General features: G+C 48.9%; 1 protein-coding gene across 1 annotated transcript in view; it reads left to right on the top strand.

The window, feature by feature from the left end:
- The window catches only part of LOC122932572 (septin-5-like), a 56416-nt gene that overhangs the window by 14169 nt on the left and 24539 nt on the right, over positions 1–17708 (top strand). The window contains exon 4 of the mRNA XM_044287063.1: positions 900–1023. Coding sequence (XP_044142998.1) covers positions 900–1023 — 124 coding nt within the window. The remainder of the gene's footprint in view (positions 1–899; positions 1024–17708) is intronic.

Here is a 17708-nt window from a genome sequence, read left to right as displayed (position 1 = left end):
CATGTGCGTGCTGCTTCCGCTTCATTAGGGCTCATGCACACGAACGTTTTTTTTGCGTTCCATATATGGGCCGTATTTTGATTCCGTATACGGAACCATTCATTCCAATGGGTGCGCAAAAGATACGGACAGCACTCTGTGTGCTGTCCGCATCCGTTGCTCCGTTCCATGGCCCCACTAAAATTATGAGGCATGTCCTATTCATTCCAATGGGTGCGCAAAAGATACGGACAGCACTCTGTGTGCTGTCCGCATCCGTTGCTCCGTTCCGTGGCCCCGCCAAAATGATGAGGCATGTCCTATTCTTGTCCGTTTTGCGGGACAAGAATAGGCATTTCTATATTGGGCCTACTGTTCTGTTCTGCAAATTGCGGACGGCACACAGACGGCATCCGTTTTTTTGCAGATCCGCAATTTGCAGAATGCAAAAAACGGCACGGTCGTGTGCATGAGCCCTTACACTGCCCGTCGTCTCAGAAGCGAGTATAATTACAAGTACATTCACTTGAATGGAGCGAGTACTTGTTTTTACACCCCGCTGCCGCTGCAAGGAAGACGACACACAGTGTAATGAAGAGGAAGCAGCACTCGCATGAAGCGCCACCTCCTCTTCAAACATCTGATCGGCTGGGGTGCTGGGTGTCAGACCCCGCCTATCAGATTCTGATGACCTTTCCTGAGGATAGGTCATCATCATTATAAAACCCCTGCACAACCTCTTTAACTTTGGGCTTAGAGCACGCTTTTTTTTCTTCCATGTCCAAACAAATCTGCTTCTGCAATCTTTACAGCCATACCCCTTATTTTGTCACATAGTTGATATAGAATAATTTTTTCACATTTCTTAATGACTACATTTTACTATAATACCATAATACACCATAACTTTTAATTCCCAGAGCGGGTAACACAGACTATAGAAATTGTGAAGCAGACAGTGGATATTCAGGAGAAGGGTGTCAGACTCCGTCTCACCGTAGTGGACACACCAGGCTATGGCGATGCCGTAAACAATGAAGAGTGGTATGTATGTGCCTTCAGAGTTCATGTTACTTTTATGTTGAATATTGCAGTTTATCCGTTCAGGATGCATCAGGATGTCTTCAGTTCAATCTTTTTGACTTTTCAGGACGGAGATAATACCGCAGCAGCACTTGCCTGAATGTCGGCATTTTTTCCAATAGGAATTGCCGCATTGACTGATCCGGAATTCCGGTCTGCGCATGCGCAGACCTTTAAAAATGTGAAAAGATTTAATACCGGATCCGTTTTGCCTGATGACACCGGAAAAACGGATCCGGTATTGCAATGCATTTTTTTGACTGATCAGGCATTTTTCTGACTGATCAGGGCCCTGATCAGTCTGAAAATGTCTGATCAGTCTGAAAAAATGACAACGGAACCGCCTGCCGGAATCAAACAACGCAAGTGTGAAAGTAAAGGAAACTACTCTATATACCTGCCATATTTATATAAATATCTTCTAACGCTATTGCTTACTTACATTGTTGTCTTTGGCCCAATTAGAGTGGTAAAGAAAGCACCCAACATTTTAAAATCATTTATTTTCTCTAAAGACCCCCATACATATAGTGTATTATTGGCCGAACCCGCTGCTGACAGTTTAATGTGTGTGGGAAAAAAGATCTGGCAAAATTTATATTTTCACCATAGTCCTTTTGTTCTCCCAGGAGATAAGCCACCTCCAGAAGTCTCTTGCAGTGGTGTTCTACTCTCCATTAAAAATGTTTATATGTATGGGGAGCCAGGAGAGATTGCACCTGTTTTGGAAGTCTGTTGGATCTTACATCTCCCCTGCATTTCAGCCTGCCTCTCATCTCCCAGCATGTGCTGTCTAAAAGACAAACTGTTTATTGCCCATAGAAACCAATCACAGCACAGCTTTAATTTTGGTTCTCAATCTGCTTCTTCCTGCGTGTTGTCCAAAAAAAGTACTTTGTGATTCAGAGTGGTAACCCACCTACATGTGCTGCCTAAAATACAAACTGTTGCCCATAGCAAACAATGATGCAGCATGCATTTTATACACTAATCTAACTGTAACTGCTGAGGCACTGCTTCTCACTCTGCCTTTCATCTCTCTGCATGTGCTGGCTAGAATACAAACTGTTAGTTGTCCATAGCAACTCATCACAGCACAGCTTTCATTTGTGCCCACAGCAATCAATCACAGCACTGCTTCTTACAATACTGTAGAGCTACGTTTACTAACCTGTGGATTTCCAGCTGTTTCAAAACTACTACTATCATCATGCCCTAACAGCCTGCGGCCATCAGGGCATGATGGGAATTGTAGTTCTTCAGCAGCTGGAGAACCACAGGTTGGGGAACATAGGTCTACAGCGGGGTTGCTCAACCGCAGGTTGGGCATCCCTGCTCTACTGTATTGTATGAAATCCTATTGTAAAATGAAAGCTATGCTGTGATTGGTTGCTTTGGGCATAAATGAAAGCTGTGATTGGTTGCTGTGAGCTACAATTTGTCTTTTAGCCCTCACTTGCAGGGAGATAGGAGGCAGAGTGAGAAGCAGGGCCTTAGCAGTTACATTATTGTAAAAATTTTAATGCACCATCAAAAACACATTACTTTATTAGAAATTTCCAGAACCCTGTCAGCTGGACTTGACAACCCCCAGTATTTTAAATTGAATAATAAAGAGTATATGTACCAAGTTTGGTTGAGATCTATCAAGGCACGTAGGATCCAATGAAGGACAAACACATTATATATATATATATATATATATATATATATATATATAAAATCATCATTATAAAATGAGTTATTGCTTAGGGGTTAACCAGGAATTTGATATTTATGGCTTGTCCTCAGGATAGGTCATAAATGTCAGATTGGTGGGGGTCTGACTCCTGGTAATGCCCTTACGGAGCTAGTTAAGCTGCACTGTAAAGCAGGACAAACAATGTGTCTCTACATAAGTGCATGAAGCTGACACAGAGACACTTACTGTACCTGAGTGCACATAGCAGGACATGGCGGAAATGAGGGGTTCACTTCACACCCAAAACACATATTACTGACAGTACAGTCACTAAAGTTTCTCTGCTGGGTGCTAGGTAAGCCAATCAACAGCAGGCTCTGCAAGCACTGCTAATGCTGATTGGCCAGCCCAGCGCCCAGTGGGGAGACAACATAGAGTGCTAGTGGGAACTCCAGAGTGTGCAGCGCTAGCCACTGATGATGTGCTAAGTAAAGGGGGGCCCCGAGGATAGGACAGAGAAAGCAGAGCATGAGCCCCGGACAGGGACTCAAGACAGGAGCAAAAATTAAGTTCAATTAGGAGGCGGGGCCTTTTGTCCAAGACCGGGCCCCCTTCCTCTAGGGGCCCCATAGCAGCTGAGTGGTCTGCCTCCATTGAAGGTACACTGCTGACTGTACCTCTTAATTTATTTTTATTTTTTTCAGTAGAATCTATATAAGGCCGCATCACACAACCATATTTGTTTTGCGGTCTGCAAATCGCGGATCTGTAAAAAATATGGATGTGGTCTGTTACATCCACAGTTTTTGCAGACCCGTTGTCCACAATGGGTTTGTGGTCTGGGGATAGTTTCTGTCAATTCAAAACTTTCCCCTATCCACAGAATATCTGGGACCACCACTAATCACAAGAACAGGATCCGGTGTCCGCTTATGAGCGGGCACATAGCTACTCTGTTCAGTCTCTATGGCACTCCTGGAGATAGCCAAGTACAATGCCCAGCTATTTACAAAAGTCCCATAGACATTGAATGAAGCAGAAGGGAACATTGTTTACCCACCATTCCATTTCTTTGGGGACACAGGATCCCCATTCTCATGATTATGGCGGACCCGTCAGTCCCCACCTATCAGATACTTATCCTCTATCCTATAGGTAGGGGATAAAGAAATAAGCTGAGCTGTAAAACCAGGAAAGGCCATAACTATAGTTGAGCGGACACCTGGATGTTCGGGTTCGGCAGGTTCGGCCGAACTTTAAAAAAAAGTTCGGGTTCGGGACCCGAACTTGACCCCGAACGCGAACCCCATTGAAGTCAATGGGAACCCGAACTTTTGCCCACTAAAATGGCTCTAATATAGCCCTGGTGTCATGGTCTTACCTTCTTACTACTCTCCTTCGTTTGACATGTGCTGGCAGCCATCTTGGTTTCTGGGTTTCTTGTAGCCTCCCACCCTGCGGCTTCTCCTTCCCACTGGGAGGAGCTGGATGCCTAGCTCATATATATAGGAGGTCTGTGGCTTCAGTTCCTTGCTTGGTCCTCCTGTGTTCACATGCTTCTAAGACTGCTGCTGCTTCTGGTTCCTGATCCTGGCCTCGTCTGACTACCCCGTTGGTTCCTGATCCTGGCTTCGTCTGACTACCCCGTTGGTTCCTGATCCTGGCTTCGTCTGACTACCCCGTTGGTTCCTGATCCTGGCTTCGTCTGACTACCCTTCTGGTTCCTGACCTCTGTCTCCGCAAGACCCTGCTTCGGTTTAGCCATCCGTTTGGACTTTTGCTTACGGCTTGCTTTTCAATAAAACCTTCTTATTTTCCACTTATCTCTTGTTGTACGTCTGGTTCATGGTTCCATGACATTAGGACCAAGCCATGAATTCTGACGGTACAGGGCCATCCTCGCTACCTACGCTGGTTGCCAGACTTGATCAGCAGGATCACCTGTTGGGTCGGTTCGCTGTGGCGTTGCAAACCCTGCTTGAACGCACGGCTCATTTCGCTTCCGTTGCCGATGGGTCGGTTGTCGCTCCTGGGCCCGTTCCTACTGCCGCTCCGGTTGTTGCGCCAGAGTCTACCCCGACACCTGTTGCTGCGCCTGCGGTGTCTCGGGGTATGACCGGTTCTGCCCCCCTTCCACAGCGCTTTGGGGGAGAGCCAACTCAGTGCCGAGGTTTCCTTAACCAGGTGGGCATTTATTTCGAGTTGCTGCCACATGCCTTTCCTACTGAGAGATCAAAGGTGGGCTTCTTGATCTCGCTGCTCTCGGACAAGGCCTTGGCCTGGGCCAGCCCTTTATGGGAGAACAACAATCCGGTGGTTGCCGAGTTTTCCGGTTTTGTTGCTTCTCTTCGGAAGGTATTCGATGTGCCGGCTCGTGCTGCCTCTGCTGCGAAGCTCCTTATGTCCATCAGACAGGGTTCACGATCCGTAGCTGAATACGCCATTGAGTTTCGTACCCTGGCAGCAGAGGTGGGCTGGAATAATGAGGCTCTGGTCGCTGCTTTCTCTCATGGTCTTTCGGATGCCTTGGAGGATGAGGTTGCAGCTAAGGACCTACCAGTGGAGCTCGAGTCTCTTATTTCTTTCCTGATTTTGATTGACACCAGACTCAGGGAGAGACCTTCCTTTAAGGAGAGCCTGTGGAGGTCTTCTAACAGATTGGCGCCTACGTTTGCTGTCCCACCCGTGCCTCCCTCTCCTCCCACGCCTCCTGGGGATGACTTGTCTGGGGGTGAACCCATGCAGCTGGGGTTTGCTCGCCTGTCCGAGGGGGAGAGGGTACTCCGGAGACGCGAGGGCCGATGCATGTACTGTGGTCTCGGTGGGCATTTTCGGTTGGCATGTCCGAACCGTCCGGGAAACGCTCGCACCTGAGATCCTGTCGGGGGCAGATCTTGGGTGGAGTCTCCTCGTCCCCGGTTTCCCGTGTTGACAAACCACTGATCACTGTTGTCCTCTCCTGGGTCGGGGGCTCGGTGACGACCCAGGCGTTGGTGGACTCTGGTGCTGGTGGTTTGTTCATTGATAGTGTGTTCGCTGCCGCCAATTCCATTCCTCTGCAGCCTCGAGGTTCCCCACTGGCTCTTGAGGCGATAGACGGCAGACCCCTTCTGCCGCCACACGTGACTCATGAGACCCTTCCAGTGGGGATAGCCATTGGTGCCGTTCACAGAGAGTCGGTCTGTTTCCAGGTGATTTCGTCTCCACACTACTCGGTGGTCTTGTGGTACCCCTGGCTCCAGAAGCATAATCCGACTTTCGATTAGAGATCGGCCGAGATCCTCTCGTGGTCACCGCAGTGTGGGGCTAGTTGCATCCATGGGCCTGTCAAGTTGCTGTGTACTTCCTCGGACTCTCTGTTGCCTCCTGAATACGAAGAGTACCGGGATGTATTCGATAAGGTGCGCGCGGTTGCCCTACCTCCGCACCGCCCATACGATTGTGCCATAGAGTTACAATCTGGTGCCGTTCCTCCTCGTGGCAAAGTCTATCCACTATCGGTAGCAGGAGAATGAGGCCATGGAGGAGTACGTGAGGGAGGCGCTTTCACGCGGACACATTCGCAAATCCTCGTCCCCGGCAGGGGCTGGATTTTTCTTTGTGAAAAAGAAGGGCGGTGAGTTGAGGCCTTGCATCGATTACAGGGGTCTCAATCGCATCACGATCAAGAACGCTTACCCGATACCCTTGATTTCCGAGCTGTTCGATCGCCTCAAAGGGCCACGGTCTTTACCAAACTCGACCTGAGGGCGGCATATAACCTGGTAAGGATCAAGGCGGGCGATGAGTGGAAGACCGCGTTTAACACCAGGACCGGTCATTATGAATCCTTGGTTATGCCCTTTGGGTTGTGCAATGCGCCCGCAGTCTTCCAGGAATTCATCAACGATGTTTTCCGTGACCTGTTGCAGCAGTGTGTGGTGGTCTATTTGGATGACATCTTGGTATATTCTGAATCCATGGAGGCCCACATTATGGATGTCAGACGAGTGTTGCAACGGTTACGAGAGAACAGGCTGTTCGGTAAGCTTGAGAAATGCGAATTTCACCGATCCCAGGTAACCTTCTTAGGTTACATCATTTCCGCTGAGGGGTTCTCCATGGATCCTGAGAAGGTTTCGGCTGCCTTACAGTGGCCCCAGCCCAGTGGTCTCCGTGCCCTGCAGCGCTTTTTGGGCTTCGCCAATTATTATCGGAAGTTCATCAGGGACTTTTCTATGCTAGCCAAGCCGCTCACGGATCTGACCAGGAAGGGCAGTAATTTCCAGGTCTGGCCGCTCGAGGCCATCCGAGCGTTTGAGGCTCTAAAGTCCGCCTTTGTGTCGGCTCCGATTCTGTCGCATCCCAACCCTGGGTTGCCCTTTGTCCTCGAGGTGGACGCGTCTGAGACGGGAGTAGGCGCCCTCCTGTCTCAGCGTAGAACACCAGAGGGTCCTCTGCTTCCTTGTGGGTTTTACTCCCGGAAACTGTCTTCCGCGGAGTGCAACTATCAGATTGGTGACAGGGTAGTTATTGGCCATCGTGCAGGCCCTTAAAGAATGGAGGCACTTGCTCGAGGGTTCGGTGGTTCCGGTTCTCATCCTGACGGACCACAAGAATCTGACCTACCTTTCTGAGGCCAAGAGATTGACACCACGTCAGGCCAGATGGGCTCTGTTCTTGTCACGTTTTAATTACGTGGTCTCCTACCTACCCGGTTCCAAGAACATCAGAGCGGATGCCTTATCACGGCAGTACTCCGAGCTGTCCGGGGAGGAGTCGATTCCGACTTCGGTCATACCTCCGAATCAGATCCTGGCCGCCATTCGCACCAGCCTGACCTCTCCCCTGGGTGAGCAGATTTTGGCGGCTCAATCTGGTGCTCCCTCTGGGAGACCCAACGGCAGGTGTTTTGTGCCTGAGGAGTTGCGCATTCGGTTGTTGCGAACCTACCATAACTCCAAGGCCGCGGGGCATCCTGGAAAGAATCAGCTGTCCTGGGCTGTTTCACGTCTGTTCTGGTGGCCTTCTCTACGTTCCGACATCGCCGCATATGTAGCGGCATGCTCCGTTTGTGCCCAGAGTAAGTCCCCTCGGCACCTTCCGTTGGGCCTTTTGCAACCCATAGCCACCGGGGAGCGCCCATGGTCACACCTGGGGATGGATTTCATTGTGGACCTCCCTGCATCCCGAGGCCATACGGTCATTCTCATGATTGTGGATCGGTTTTCCAAAATGTGCCACTGTGTTCCTCTCAAGAAGTTACCCTCTGCACAAGAGTTGGCCACGATTTTCGCCAGGGAGGTCTTCCGGTTGCACGGTTTGCCCAAGGAGATTGTGTCGGATCGGGGGAGTCAGTTTGTGTCCAGGTTCTGGCGCGCCTTTTGCTCCCAGTTGGGGATTCATCTCTCTTTCTCCTCGGCCTACCACCCTCAGTCCAATGGGGCCGCAGAACGATCCAATCAGGCCTTGGAGCAATTCCTTCGTTGCTATGTCTCCGATCACCAAGACAATTGGGTTGACCTCCTGCCTTGGGCTGAGTTTGCCAGGAACACGGCAGTGAACTCTTCCTCTGGGACGTCTCCCTTCATGGCCAATTATGGGTTCCAACCTGCCGTGTTACCGGAGGTATTCTCTCCCCAGGATATTCCGGCTGTGGAGGATCACCTTTCCGTCCTACGTGCTTCTTGGGTACAGATCCAGAGGTCCCTTGAGGTCTCTGCGCAGCGCCAGAGACTCCAGGCTGATCGCAGACGAGCGCCCGCTCCTTCCTACCAGGTCGGAGACCGTGTATGGTTGTCCACCCGCAACCTCAACCTTCGAGTGCCCGCTCCCAAGCTGGCGCCTCGTTTTGTTGGTCCCTTCCGAGTGCTTCGCAGGGTAAACCCGGTAGCCTATGCCCTTGCGCTTCCTCCTGGCATGCGGATCTCCAACGTGTTTCATGTCTCCCTGTTGAAGCCATTGGTGTGTAATCGTTTCACTTCCTCGGTTCCTCGGCCCCGTCCGGTCCAAGTGGGCAATCGTGAGGAATATGAGGTGAGCAATATCCTGGACTCACGCCTGGTCCGCGGTCGGTTGCAGTTTTTGGTCCATTGGCGTGGTTATGGTCCAGAGGAGCGTTCCTGGGTTCCCTCCGCAGATGTCCATGCTCCTGCTTTGCTCCGAGCCTTCCACGCACGCTTCCCTCAGAAACCGTTCCTTACTCCGCGGAGGAGGGGCCCTTGAGGGGAAGGTACTGTCATGATCTTACCTTCTTACTACTCTCCTTCGTTTGACATGTGCTGGCGGCCATCTTGGTTTCTGGGTTTCTTGTAGCCTCCCACCCTGCGGCTTCTCCTTCCCACTGGGAGGAGCTGGATGCCTAGCTCATATATATAGGAGGTCTGTGGCTTCAGTTCCTTGCTTGGTCCTCCTGTGTTCACATGCTTCTAAGACTGCTGCTGCTTCTGGTTCCTGATCCTGGCCTCGTCTGACTACCCTGTTGGTTCCTGATCCTGGCTTCGTCTGACTACCCCGTTGGTTCCTGATCCTGGCTTCGTCTGACTACCCCGTTGGTTCCTGATCCTGGCTTTGTCTGACTACCCTTCTGGTTCCTGACCTCTGTCTCCGCAAGACCCTGCTTCGGTTTAGCCATCCGTTTGGACTTTTGCTTACGGCTTGCTTTTCAATAAAACCTTCTTATTTTCCACTTATCTCTTGTTGTACGTCTGGTTCATGGTTCCATGACACCTGGAAAGAGCCAGAGGGCTGCAAAAGGCAGCAAAATGTGCTTAAGAGCATGGCAAATGCTCTGCAAACAAATGTGGATAGGGAAATGAATTAAAATAACATAAAATACCTTAAAAAAATAATAATTAGGAATGATCTAGGAGGAAGAGGTTGAGGAGGCGGTGAATGGGTGGATGTGGCGGTGTAGGCTCACGTGGCGGTCTTGGTGGAAGCGGCGGCGAAGGAGGAATAGGTAGCCAACACAGATGTGTGTTATTTTGCATTTTTACATAGGGGTATCCCCCAAAATATTGGGACCTATAAAAAAAAAGGAATAAGTGCACTTGAGTACAAGGATGGATGGTTGAGGCTGTTAGAACTGTCTATTCTGCACAAGGTACAGACAAGTCTTGTGGGATCCAGGCCTGGTTCATGTTAATGAACATGAGCTTGTCCACGTTGGCTGTGGACAGGCGGCTGCGTCTGTCTGTAATGACGCCCCCTGCCGTGCTAAATACACGTTCAGAGAGTACACTGGCTGCAGGGCAGGCCAGCACCTCAAAGGCATACAGGGCAAGCTCTGGCCATGTGGACAATTTGGAGACCCAGAAGTTGAACCATCAGTCAGTACATGTAGTCGTGTGCATAGGTACTGTTCCACCATGTTGGTCAAATGCTGCCTCCTGCTAACACGCTCCATATCAGCAGTTGGAGCCGGTTGTTGCGGCGAGGTGACAAAGCTTTTCCACATGTCGGCCATGCTAACCCTGCCTTCTGAGGTGCTGGCGCTGACACAGCTGCGTTGGCGACCTCTTCCTCCTCCCCTGCCTTCTCCTTGTGCTTCCATTTGTCCCCCGGCGTCAGACGGGAATGCTCTCAGGAGCGCCTCTACCAGCGTGCGCCTGTAGTCGCGCATCTTCCTATCACGCTCCAGTGAGGGAATTAAGAACGGCACCTTGTCTTTGTAACAGGGATCCAGCAGGGTGGCCACCCAGTAGTCAGCACACGTTAAAATGTGGGCAACTCTGCAGTCATTGCGCAGGCACTGCAGCATGTAGTTGCTCATGTGTGCCAGGCTGCCAAGAGGTAAGGACAAGGTGTCCTCTGTGGGGGGCGTATCGTCTGTGTCCTCCGTATCCCCCCAGCCACGCACCAGTGATGGGCATGAGCTGCGTTGGGTGCCACCCTGCTGTGAATATGCTTCATACTCCTCCTCGTCCTCCAGTAGTGGGCACTGGCTGGCCAAATTTGTACCTGGTCTCTGCTGTTGCAAAAAACCTCCCTCTGAGGCACTTCTAAAAGACTGGCCTGAAAGTCTTAGAAATGACCCCTCTTCCTCCTCCTCCTCCTCCTCTGCCTGGCCCACATCCTCTTCCATCATCGCCCTAAGTGTTTTCTCAAGGAGACATAGAAGTGGTATTGTAACGCTGATAACGGCGTCATCGCTACTGGCCATGTTGGTGGAGTACTTGAAACAGCGCAACAGGGCACACAGGTCTCGCATGGAGGCCCAGTCATTGGTGGTGAAGTGGTGCTGTTCCGGAGTGCGACTCAGCCGTGCGTGCTGCAGCTGAAACTCCACTATGACCTGCTGCTGCTCGCACAGTCTCTCCAGCATGTGCAAGGTGGAGTTCCACCTGGCGGGCACGTCGCATATGAGGCGGTGAGCGAGAAGGCCGAAGTTAGGCTGTAGCGCAGACAAGCGAGTGGCGCCAGGATGAGAACGCCGGAAGCACGCACAGACGGCCTGCACTTTATGCAGCAGCTCAGACATCTCGGGGTAGTTGTAAATGAATTTCTGCACCACCAAATTCAGCACAAGGGATGTGCGTCAAACCGGCTAGTCCCAGAGCTGCAACGAGATTTCGCCCATTATCGCACACCACCAGGCCGGGCTTGAGGCTCACTGGCAGCAACCACTCGTCGGTCTGTTGTTCTATACCCTGCCACAACTCCTGCGCGGTGTGGGGCCTGTCCCCCAAACACATCAGTTTCAGAACGGCCTGCTGACGTTTACCCCTGGCTGTGCTGAAGTTGGTGGTGAAAGTCTGTCGCTGACCGGATGAGGGGGTGGTAGAAGAGGAGGAGTAAGCCGAGTAGGAGGAGGAGGCAACAGGAGGCAAAGAATGATGCCCTGTGATCCTTGGCGATGGAAGGTCGTGCGCCAAACAGCTCTCCGCCTGGGGCCCAGCCGCCACTACATTTACCCAGTGTGCAGTTAGGGAGATATAGCGTTCCTGGCCGTGCTTACTGGTCCACGTATCTGCGGTTAGGTGGACCTTGCCACAGATGGCGTTGCGCAGTGCACACTTGATTTTATCCGATACTTGGTTGTGCAGGGAAGACACAGCTCTCCTGGAGAAGTAGTGGCAGCTGGGAACGACGTACTGTGGGACAGCAAGCGACATGAGCTGTTTGAAGCTGTCCGTCTCCACCAGCCTGAATGACAGCATTTCAAAGGCCAGTAGTTTAGAAATGCTGGCATTCAGGGCCAGAGATCGAGGGTGGCTAGGTCAGTATTTAAGCTTTCTCTCCAAGGTTTGGGAGATGGCGAGCTGAACGCTTCCATGGGACATTGTGGAGATGCTTGGTGACGCAGGTGGTGGTGTTGCTGGAAGATCCTCTGTTTGCGGGGTGGCAGGTGGCACTGTCACTCCAGAGGTGAATGAAGAGGCCGAGACTGCAGCAGAAGAGGAAGCAGGAAGAGCCAGAGACCTTTCTTGGTTTTTGAGGTGTCTACTCCACTGCAGCTCATGCTTTGCACTTAAATGCCTGGTCATGCAGGTTGTGATAAGGTTCAGAACGTTAATGCCTCGCTTCAGGCTCTGATTGCACAGCATGCAAAACACTTGTGTCTTGTCATCAGCACATTGTCTGAAGAACTGCCACGCCAGGGAACTCCCTGGAGCTGGCTTTGGTGTGATCGGTCCCTTGCTGCGGTGGGCAGTAGCAGGCGTACTGTCTAGAGGACAGTTTCTCCGCTTTTGCACCCTGCTCCCTCTTCTGCTGTGCTGGTAGCTCTGTGCGACCACCGCCTCTTCCTCCAAACTACATAGGTCACTTGCATGACCTTGATTACATGTGGGGTCGAGGACCTCATCGTCCTCCACATCATCTTCCACCCAGTCTTCACCCCTGCCTTCCTTGTCGGTCTGCACACTTTTGAAAGCCCCAGCAGTTGGCACCTGTGTTTCGTCATCATCCGAGACGTGCTGCGATGGTCCTCCCATGTACTCATCTTGAAAGATAAGTGGTTGGGCATCGGTGCACTCAATCTCTTCCACTTCTGGGGCAGGTCTAGGTGGATGGCCCTGGGAAACCCTGCTAACAGAGTCATCAAAAAGCAGAAGAGACTGCTGCATGACTTGGGGCTCAGACTTCTTGGCTGATTTGCAAGGGGGTGAGGTGAAAGACTGATGGACATCGGCTGCAGGTGCCAACTGTGGTCTTTCAGCAGGAGACTGGGTGGGAGACAATGTGAAGGAACTGTATCCACTGTCAGCAACCCAATCTACTCTCGCCTGTACTTGTTCAGGCCTCATCATTCGTAGAGCAGAATTAGGCCCGACCAAATACCGCTGCAGGTTTTGTCGCCTACTCGCACCTGATGAAGGGGTGTCACTTGTGCGTGTAGCTGGCGCCAGCAGCACCACGACCGGGGCCACGTCCCTTATTTGACGCTCTCCTCATATTTCTCGAATTTAGGATCTTGCCCTAAATGGGTGTTTAATTAAGAGTAGAATAGAATGACAGTATGTAAAGGGTGTATCTCACGCGGCCTGACCCAGACTAGGTCTCAATTAAAGATTTGTTTGCCCAAAATGGCTGTATTTCAAATGCCTGAATCAAACCCCTGTATGTAAAGGGTGTATCTCACAGGGCCTGAACCAGTGTAGGCCTGAATTAAATATTTATTTGCCCAAAATGGCTGTATTTCAAATAGCTGTATTTCAAATGCCTGAATCAAACCCCTGTATGTAGAGGGTGTATCTCACATGGCCTGACCCACTGTAGGCCTGAATTCAATATTGGTGCGCCAAATGGTGGTATTTCAAATCTCTGAATCTAACCCAAATGTATTAAGGGTGTATCTCACAATGACATATGCAGCAAAGGCTGAAAAATAGCCTTTTTTTGCCCAAATGGGTATTTGTTTAATAACTCAATATGGCAGCAGTATATAACCCAGGAATTTCAAACTAGTTTATGCTGCAAGGCCTGAAATATTGTGCATTTTGCCCCAAAAAGGGTGTTTTATTAATGACAAAATATAAGCCCTGTATATACAGGGTGTATCTCACACGGCCTGACCCACTGTAGGCCTGAATTCAATATTGGTGCACCAAATGGCGGTATTTCAAATGCCTGAATCAAACCCCAGTATCTAGAGGGTGTATCTCACACTGTCTGAACCAGTGTAGGCCTGAATTAAATAATTCTTTGCCCAACAAGGCTGTATTTCAAATGGCTGTATTTCAAATGGCTGTATTTCAAATGCCTGAATCAAACCCCTGTATGTAGAGGGTGTATCTCACACTGTCTGAACCAGTGTAGGCCTGAATTAAAGATTTCTTTGTCCAACAAGGCTGTATTTTAAATGGCTGTATTTCAAATGCCTGAATCAAACCCCTGTATGTAGATGGTGTATCTCACAGGGCCTGAACCAGTGTAGTGCTGAATTCAATATTGGTGCACCAAATGGCGGTATTTCAAATCTCTGAATCTAACCAAAATGAATTAAGGGTGTATCTCACAATGACATCTGCATCAAAGACTGCCAACTAATTTTTTTTGGCCCAAACAAGTGTTTGTTTAACAACTGAATTTGACAGCAGTATATAAGCCTGTAATTTCACACGTACTGATGCTGCAAGGCCTGAAAATAGTGTTTTTTGTAAAAAAAAAAGGTGTGTTTTTAAAACCACAGAAAATGATGGGTGTATTTCTAGCTTAAATTGCCCAAAAAGTATTTTTTTGGTAACAGAATATGAAAGCTGTATATATTCAAATTGAATTTAACACTTGCAGATCAGGAAAATACTGTTATGTGGAAAAAAGTGTGTTTTTAAAACCCCAGAAAATGATGGGTGTATTTCTAGCTTAAATTGCACACTGACTAATCCAGATGTTGTAGATTGCCAAACAAGTCTTTTTTTGGTAACAGAATATGAAAGCTGTATATATTCAAATTGAATTTAACACTTGCACATCAGGAAAATACTGTTATGTGGAAAAAAAAAAGTGTGTTTTTAAAACCCCAGAAAATGATGGGTGTATTTCTAGCTTAAATTGCACACTGACTAATCCAGATGTTGTAGATTGCCAAACAAGTCTTTTTTTGGTAACAGAATATGAAAGCTGTATATATTCAAATTGAATTTAACACTTGCACATCAGGAAAATACTGTTATGTGGAAAAAAAAAAGTGTGTTTTTAAAACCCCAGAAAATGATGGGTGTATTTCTAGCTTAAATTGCACACTGACTAATCCAGATGTTGTAGATTGCCAAACAAGTCTTTTTTTGGTAACAGAATATGAAAGCTGTATATATTAAACTTGAATTTAAAGAGGACCTTTCACTTGTATAAACTATGTGAACGGAGTATGCTGCCATATAGAGCAGCGCCCGGGGATCTCACTGCACTTACTATTATCCCTGGGCGCCGCTCCGTTCTCCCGTTATAGGCTACGGTACCTTTGCTTCTTAAGTTATAGTAGGCGGGTCTACCCTTGTCCTGTGGGCGTCTCCTTCTCCTAGGCTGCAGCGCTGGCCGATCGCAGCGCACAGCTCACAGCCTGGGAGAAAAAAAACTCCCAGGCTGTGAGCTGTGCGCTGCGATTGGCCAGCGCTGCAGCCTAGGAGATGGAGACGCCCACAGGACAAGGGAAGACCCGCCTACTATAACTTAAGAAGCAAAGGTACCGGAGCCTATAACGGGAGAACGGAGCGGCGCCCGGGGATAATAGTAAGTGCAGTGAGATCCCCGGGCGCCGCTCTATATGGCAGCATACTCCGTTCACATAGCTTATACAAGTGAAAGGTCCTCTTTAACACTTGCAGATCAGGAAAATACATTTTGTTGGCAAAAAAATGTGTGCTTTTAAAACCCCAGAAAATGATGGGTGCATTTCTAGCTTAAATTACACATTGACTAATCCAGATGTTGTAGATTGCCAAAAATGTCTTTTTTTGGTAACAGAATATTAAAGCTGTATATATTAAACTTGAATTTAAAGAGGACCTTTCACTAGTTTAAAAACTAAAAACGAACTATATCAGTGGGCAGAGTGGCGCCCAGGGGTCTCGGCCCGGCCTATTTTATGAATGAAGCAGGCGGCGCAGGCACGTGACGTCAGTTAGTGACACTGCCGCTCGTCTGCCCGGCCGGCCTGCATTACGATAACAGTAGCCCTGTGAGTAGGATGGATATATTGAATGTTATACAGTACTACAGAGGGGGCAGCATGAATAGAAGAATCATTATTCATTTTACACATTCTATAACTGTACTGGAGCTGGGGGCCGGAGCACAGTGAACACACCGGCCCCCAGCTCCTCCTCCCAGTCCCTCCCCGCTGATACATCGCAGCCTGCGATGCTGGAGCATGGCAGGCTGCGATGTCAAAAGGTGGCGGGACGCCGTTCCGGTGCTATCCGCCAGAAAAAAAGCCCTGGTCTGCGGAAAGTCCGGCGAATGTCAAGTCAAATGGTTATTGCAAATGGTTATTAAACTTGGGCCCATGTTTCTAACACCGATACCAACACTTATCATTGTCATTTAATGTCATAGCTGTTATTCTTGTTCTGGGACACACTGCTGTATCTAACATAATAAACAGAGTACACCTTATAATCGTGGGCTGATTTTGTATATATATTTTTATAGGGTTTGGAGCTCAGTTTTCCTGATACAAATCGCCAAAACCCCTGCTTCCTTACACACTTCCAGAGTTAAAATTCTGGGAGCCATTGCTCAAGGTGATCTACATATTAAGGTCAATGGGAGCTCCCCCTAGTGGTGACTGCAGGCAGTTAGAATTTTATCATGCTTATATGCCATGTATCAGGCGATTTAGATGATTTTCCTCTAATGGCTACTGTTCTGCTCATCTTCGTAGAGAATCTAAACCCTAAATTATTCTGTGTCATCACTCTGATGTCCAGAACTTGTCTGTTTTTTATTATGAGCTCCTGTCATAAATCACATTTAATTTTATGACTCATGTAAGAAGGATCTTATCTTATTTAGTGATCTTTTTGGTTCACCATCATCTGCCAGAAACTCAAAGGCAAATGCTTTGGCGAACACCACTACACTGCTCATTGACCACTACACTGTAGATGTTATTAATCTGCTCGCAAACAGATAGAGGCAAATTGCTAGTCTTGATGATGTCGGCCACTAGGATGTCGCCATTTTGGAAGCAGGTGGTCAGCCAGTGCACCCTGTTCTCGTCTTAGTGGATTTGTACTGCCTTCTTTAGCAAACTGTACCCTGGAAAGAAAATAGCAGCAGCAGGTTGTAGGCCATCAAATTCCTCAATCTGATTCTGCAGGAGATCCTGGGCTTTGCTAATATTGTCATTGTCCAGCATGCCTTCATGGCCGCTGCTCTTCAGGATGGATAAGTGCTTTGGAGACAAGTTGTTCTGTGCTCTCCGGGTATAGGCCATCTCCACTTGTGGTGTTTCCAGCTCCGGGCTTCCTACATCTTTTGTAGATGGAGCGGACGTATTTTCTGCGGCAACTCTTTTGGCTGGAACAAATATCCCGGGCTGACTGTCATTGGAGGTTGGTGCTTTTCTAGCTTTGAAAGCTTAACGAGATGCCTTCAAAAGGTCTTCAGAAGACTCAGCCATTTTCTTGTCCAATGTTTTAAGGGTCTAAAAATTTTGAGAGACATCATCCTTCACTGCTGTGTCTTGTTTTTGAGGGGTCTTTCTATTACATCATCTCTTACGGCTCTTTGGTGTTTTTTTAGCAGGTGGTGCTTTGTGGACAAGGAATGGCTCCACAGCATCAGTGTCCCGGGGTCTTTTTTGTGGGGCTTCCACACTTTCTGGTTTTTCTCCAAGGGACATGCCTTGTGGTATCAGGGACCCCTCATGTGCAACTTTTAAATCAGCAATAAAATTGGTTGGTGTCTTCTCAGTTGTGTCATGGCACATGATGTGGTTTTTACGTCTTAACGCAACTGACCTGAAGAAGCTCCTGGCCTGTGTCATGATGGTTGATTTCTTGGCCAGGAGAGTTCTCCATTTTTTATTCAGTTTCCT

The sequence above is a fragment of the Bufo gargarizans genome, chromosome 3, assembly GCF_014858855.1.
Source record: "Bufo gargarizans isolate SCDJY-AF-19 chromosome 3, ASM1485885v1, whole genome shotgun sequence".
NCBI lineage: Eukaryota > Metazoa > Chordata > Amphibia > Anura > Bufonidae > Bufo > Bufo gargarizans.
The sequence above is the reverse complement of the archived record's forward strand: the minus strand, read 5'-3'. Positions and strand labels throughout refer to the sequence as shown.